Source organism: Ascaphus truei, chromosome 18 (assembly GCF_040206685.1).
Source record: "Ascaphus truei isolate aAscTru1 chromosome 18, aAscTru1.hap1, whole genome shotgun sequence".
NCBI classification, from domain to species: Eukaryota; Metazoa; Chordata; class Amphibia; order Anura; family Ascaphidae; genus Ascaphus; species Ascaphus truei.
In genome coordinates this window covers 7,923,365-7,929,703 of record NC_134500.1, presented here as the reverse complement: position 1 = coordinate 7,929,703, position 6,339 = coordinate 7,923,365, and the positions used below count along the sequence as shown (strand labels likewise).

The 6,339-nt window shown below is 50.0% G+C and overlaps 1 protein-coding gene across 1 annotated transcript; it reads right to left on the bottom strand.

The window, feature by feature from the left end:
* Positions 1-3,251: 3,251 nt before the first annotated feature.
* On the bottom strand, positions 3,252-5,982 carry KBTBD13 (kelch repeat and BTB domain containing 13). The gene has a single exon (XM_075575316.1). It carries the CDS (start codon positions 5,804-5,806, stop codon positions 4,460-4,462), a length of 1,347 nt encoding a protein of 448 aa, XP_075431431.1. The 5' UTR covers positions 5,807-5,982; the 3' UTR covers positions 3,252-4,459.
* Between the last annotated feature and the right edge of the window lie 357 nt (positions 5,983-6,339).

The window sequence follows — 6,339 nt, the reverse complement described above, 5'->3', positions numbered from 1 at the left end:
TCTCTCTCTTTCTTTCCCTGATGTTACTTACTCACCCCCTGACTCAGATTCTACAATCTCTCTCCCCCTCTCTCTATTTCTCACTCGCTCTCTCTCTCTCCCCCTCTTGATCTCTCTCCACCCTCTTGCTCTCTATCTCTTCTCCCTCTCTCACCTCTCTCTCTCCTCCCTTTCTTTCTCTCCATCCCCCCTCTATTTCCTCCTCCCTCCATTCCCCCCTCTCTCTCCCCCTCCCTTTTCCTCTCTTCCCCCCATTCCCCCCTCTCCCCCTTTCTATCTCTCTCTCTCCCCCTTCTCTCCCCATTTCTCCCTCCATCCCTCCCTCTCACTCTCTCTACCCTCTCTCTCACATCCTCTCTCTCTAACCCTCCCTTCTCTCCCCCCTCTCTATCCCCCCATCTCTTCCTCTCTTTCTCTATCTCTCCCCCCTCCCCTTCTCTCCCCCCCCCCCTGTCCTCTCTCCCAGCAGCTGGTGCTGTTCTGGGCAGTTCTGGGTCCCAGCCAAACTCCTTGTATGGGAAGTATTTCTCAATGCCCCAGATAGTATCTTCGCTCTGTCACTGGTCATCCTCAGGCCTTGCCGGATTGTCCCCAAACTTGACCCATTAACTGCCAGAGGGCTCTGCAGTGCATCCTGGGAATCCAGTTGTCAGATACAATGATTGTGCTGGGAGTGCGACAAAGCAGGGACATTGTGTATAAGTGACAAACATGTCATTCTCATGCTCTGATAGGCACCATGTCCTGCCAGACCCCTCCACTCATACGCAGAAGTGTCCCAGTGACAGCTCAAGACTCCCCTTAACCCAGCCAATCGACATAGTCATTATTAATTGGCTCACTGGCAGCCATTTTAAATTCCCAAAGGGGTAGGAAATCGGAAGCCTATGTCTGCCGAACGGCGAGTCTTCTGGTGAGGAGGAAGGGAATATAAATATGGTAAACAAATGAATATATGAATATATAATACTGTTATCAGGGAATTCCATCGTTAACTCTTCTCTATGTGACAGGCCCCTATGGCTGCCAAGGGGTTAATCTCAGACTTTGTCACAGATATTATGGGTAGAGAACAGGCAGGAACCTGGGGGACACCTAACAGCAGGAGTGGCCAACTGCAGTCCTCAAGGGCCACCAACAGGTCAGGTTTTCCAGATATCTCTGCTTCAGCACAGTTGGCTCAATCTGTTCCAGCTTCAGCACAGGTGACTCAATCAGTTCCAGCTTCAGCACAGGTGGCTCAATCAGTCCCTGCTTCAGCACAGGTGGCTCAATCAGTCCCTGCTTCAGCACAGGTGGCTCAATCAGTTTCAGCTTCAGCACAGCTGGCTCAATCAGTCCCAGCTTCAGCACAGATGGCTCGATCAGTTCCAGATTCAGCGCAGGTGGCTCAATCTGGCTCAGTCAAAGACTGTGCCCTGATTGAGCCACCTGTGCTGAAGCAGGGGACTTCCTGAAAACCTGACCTGTTGGTGGCCCTTGAGGAATGGAGTTGACCACCCCTGCTTTACAGACTGAAATGAACCCTCTGCACATCTGCACACATCCCACCCCAGCAACATGTCCCGGAGTAACAGCTGCAAACCTTACAGGTCCAACATCTGTACACAGTATGCAGAGAGACACAGCGTCCGAGTCTCGTGACCTTGGGATTTAATACTGGAGGAGATACCGGCACCTGTAACTCGGGAAGCAGGGGGGTCCCCGAGGTTGCAATCAGTGCGGTTAATCTCAGGAGACCCCCTGCTCCCACACACTATTAATACATTTAATTAAAGCTGCTTCATTACCATAGTGGATAGCCGCTACGGTAATTTTTTAATTTGTATTATTATTGTTATTGGGATTTGGATAATAGTGCGGGAGCAGGGGGTCCCCTGAGCTGAACCGCATTGATTTCAGCCTCGGGACCCCCTACTTCCTGAGATACAGGCCCCGCCCGGTATGGGGTGCTGGTATCCCCCTTGCAGGATTTAAATCCACCGGTCACGTGACGCGGGAGATTTAAAAGCACAGGGGATACCGCACCCCATAACGGGGCCTGTATCTCACGAAGTAGGGGGTCCCCGAGGCTGAAACTAATGCGGTTCAGCTCAGGAGACCCCCTGCCCATGTGCACTATTATCAAAATAAATATTTTTCCTGCACGATCGCCTGTAAGAGCCGTGCATGGGGATGCAGCGTCTCCATGCAGCTCTTCCAGGCGGCACTTTTTTCTAACAGTTATCGCGGTATAGGATTTATATCGCGATAACACTGATACAAAAAACAGGCCGGACGATAGTGTATTTTTTTTTATCAGCCTTAATTTCTTAGTGAATCCTGTTTTTGGCTTACAGTGTGATAAATAAATGCATAGTCGGGCGAGAATGCACAGATTATATCACGGTTTAGTGAGTAGGCCCCGGTGAGCGAGCTAAGCTGAGGGTGTCCGAGTCTCCCAGGTTTCCCGTCGCTTAGTCTCTTCCGTTCATTGTGGGGAAGGAATAACCGAGGCCCGGAGTATGCAGTGACCGGGACACATCGGCCAGGAGTCTCCTCTCCTCGGGGGCGCAACGATCCAGCTCACTTATTACCAACTGGCCCATTAACCTGTACACCGCCAGTGCGAGCTTCTGGGGTTACGTTATAAAGCGTATACAGAGGAGTTGCAGATCCTCTGTAAAATACTTGACCCCCCCCCAGGACATACGTGGAAACGTGAGGTAACTCGCAGTGTATTAATTCCTGGTAAAACATTTTTATAAGTAAACAAAATAAATAAATTCATGGGCGTTGTGATGGTGCCGCGCCATTGGTGCGACTGCACCGGGCCCGCGTTCTCCCTGGGGACCCAACCTGTGGAGCAGCGGTGATGGAGGGAGCCCACCCAGGTCAGCAACCATGGAAACCAGGCCCGATTTCCAGTGGGGCAGAACTTCCGTGTCAGGACCCCCGGGCTCCTTACAGAGCCGCAGCAACCACCTCACAGGTGGGGTCCCCGAGGAGAGCGTAAGAGGCCCCGAACTCAGTCTGCACCGGGCGCCATGACTCTCAAAACTGGTCCTCTATTTATGTGTTATTGTATGTGTGTGAGACTATATATGAGTGTGTGTGTGTGAGTGTGTGTGTGTGACTATTCATGAATGTTTGTGTGTGTGTGTGTGTGCAAGTGACTATACATGAACGTGTGTGTGTATGACTATACGTGTGTGTGTGTGTGTGTGTGTGTGCGTGCGTGCGCAAGTGACTATACGTGTGTGTGACTATACAAGTATGTGTGTCTGTTACTGTAAAATGACTGTGTGTGTTAGTATGTGCATGTAATATTATTTCTAAGTGTGTATGTGCCTGGGTGTGTATTTATGCATGCCTGCGTGTGAGTGTGCTGAAGTACACACCGATAAACCGCTCTATACAAATATAACCATGCAAATGTGCCATAAATCATAAGAACGAGTAGGCCCGCTGTGGGCAGAGCTGCGGGGACCTGCCATGTTAATGACTTTCACACTGAATGGAACTTAGCAGCAGAGCTCTGAGAGATCTGAAAGTATGTAAATGTTTATACCACGTAAGCGTTTCTCACAAAGAAGCTCTTAAAATATCCGGGCTATGGGTGGGGAGGGCGTGATGAGGCCTTGTGTTTGGATAAGTGGAGCTGTATGCTGACAGTATTAGGAGTGTGGGGTGAGGCTGTGAGTTATACGTCTGACAGCTCCAGATGGGAGAGCCAAATTCTGCAGGATCTTATCGACTTCGGGGAAAATGGCCCTTTTGAGGCTTTGAGAAAATATCTATTTAATGGGAAATATATTTCAAACCTACATGTATGCATGAGTTATATCAGTCCTTTGCAGAGCTAATCATATTACTGCATTTAATATTCAAGACTGGGTTACTTACAATAGGCTATTTCAGTGGGCTCTGTGCAGCCACCTCTGGGGGGGGGGGGGATTGTAGCAGAATGTTGGTCAGTGACAAATCCTCCAAACAGAGATAAAGGAACACAAAATCAGTAAGTAAGGTACCAGAGGGAGATACAGGATATATATGGTATAAGTATATTTAGCAGAGGCTGGAATTAAACTCAGAAAGCTGTATATTTATGACTAATATCTTTTACTGCACCACGTTGTAAACTGTATGTGCTATACACAGAACAATCTTTTCTGTATTATATACAGAACAATGCATGTCTTTATTACATTTAGAGCGGTCGTGTATTATATGCAGAGCAATGTCTATCTGCATTGTATCCACTGCTGTCCCTCTGCATTATGTAGCTACTGATTTACCTGGGAGAGAGATACTGTATATATAGTAAGTCCCTTTGAGGTGAGGTACAGCTGATGTTAATTACAAATTCTGTGCTGATACTATTGAAATATATGGAGTTGCTGATACATGTAAGAGCGTATGTGATGGGAATGAGGGGGAGGGCAGTTTATGGGCTACTGGTGGGAGGTCTCTAGTTGAGTCAGTTGGCCGTTAACTCTAACTTCTTGGGTAGCCTCAGAAAGAAAGTGTGTAAAGACCCCCCTCTGTTAAAACCAGCCTTCTCCTTTATGGGTGTCCAGGTGTAATCTTCCACTTTATAGAGCAGGGTAAGTGCCCTGTTCAGGGTAAAGACGGTGTCCGCACGGGTCACAGCCGTGAAGAGGGCTCCCTTGCTGTTGACGTACTGTCCTGGCAGAGCCGTCCACTGCTGGGTGGTGAGGTTGAAGCTCTCAATTGCGCAGCGCAGAAAGTCATCAGATGGACCATTTCTCATGACGTACAGGTTGTCCCTGTGTCCCACCATGAAGTGGCCGTAACTCTGCATCTTCTTGAAGGAGGTCAGTGAGATCCAATCATCCTTCAGGGTGTCGTACTCGTATATAATAGTGGCTTCCTGTGGTTTCCAGAGACAGATGAAGATCCGTCCCATAGTCTTGGTGCAGGGAGGACCCGCTGCAGCTTGGGGCAACTCTTTGCCAAAGCTCCAGGCATGGGAGGACAGACAATATTTCTCTATGGAGTCCAGAGCAACCCTTTCAAACTCCCCTCCAATGGCGTAGAGATACCCCTCATGTCCCACCAGTGCCACCTCATAACGGAGCTGATGGGGACTAGCGAAGTCACTCCAGCTATGGCTGTCAGCATCATAGCAGAAGCTCCTTTCCACCACTTGTTTGCTGGCCCCCCGAGCACCCCCCACAATGAAGACTTTGTTGTCCAGGGTGGTGACTCCAGCCAGGAAGGTGCTGGCATCGTCAGGAATGCAACCCAGGCTCTCCCACTGGTTCTGGTTCTCGTTCAAGTAGCACATGGTACGGGATACATCCTCAAGAAACTCAAAGGTTGGCGTGTGGGCGCCAACAGCCACGAACGTGCTGGGTAGGAGGGACTCAACGTACTCCAGGAGGTCAGCAGGCAGACAGTGCACCTCCTCTCCCAGCAACTCATAAGCATCCCGGATGTACAGAGCCACAGTGTGGAACAGCTCCAGAAGTCCGTAGGTTGCCGCTGCCTGGTACATTACGAGGCAGTTATCCGAATTGATCAGGTTGACCAGGTGCTTGGTCAAGAGCTCCACCTGCAGGAAGGCCGCACATTCCACTGCCTGCACAATTTCCTCACCGCTAAGGATGGGTCTCTCACCTCCCAGCACCCTGAGCGTGATCAGGAATCCCATGGCGCCCAAGATCTGGAGCTGGATTTCATCCTGGGTGCTCTCCCGCATGCCAGACTGGAAGAGGGCGCGGAAATATTCGCTGTGTGTCATCAGCAAGTCCTTGTCTGTGGCAAACAAGGTTCCTTCCACTGTGACATGCAGCCTGGTCATTGTTTGTGCCCGGGTAGCTTTGGATTCAGTCTGCTTTTTATTATCCTCTCTGGGGATAAACTCCAAGGAGCATTAATTGGCTTCTCTGGGACACTGCCTCATTATCCTGATCCTCCTCTCGATTGTTTTCTGTGTTTGAGCTACAGCTTGGAAGTGGTTAGTCGTCTCTGGCTAAAGATAGCGCTGCTCATGTGATGGGAGCAGCAGGCCCCCGGATACATCTGACATGTCAGTCTTCCCTATAGGTGCCAACTTTAAAACATTCCCTTCACAGAGATTTTCCCCCTGCTGTAAAACAGACTGAGTCCAGGAGACCAAAGGCAGGAGTCTGCAGGACGCAGGCCCTCCAGATACGGAACCGGACATTTGGGTCGTGGCCGTGTGCCGCGACCCAGTGGCCAGCGTTTGGACGCTGTGGGAGTCTTTGCCACAGTCGCTCCGCTGCTGGACACACAGCCGTTTAGTCAATAAGGTCAGTTAAATTAAGGGGTTTTAGCGGTTAGGGTAGGGGATAAGGATAGATAGGGTTTGTA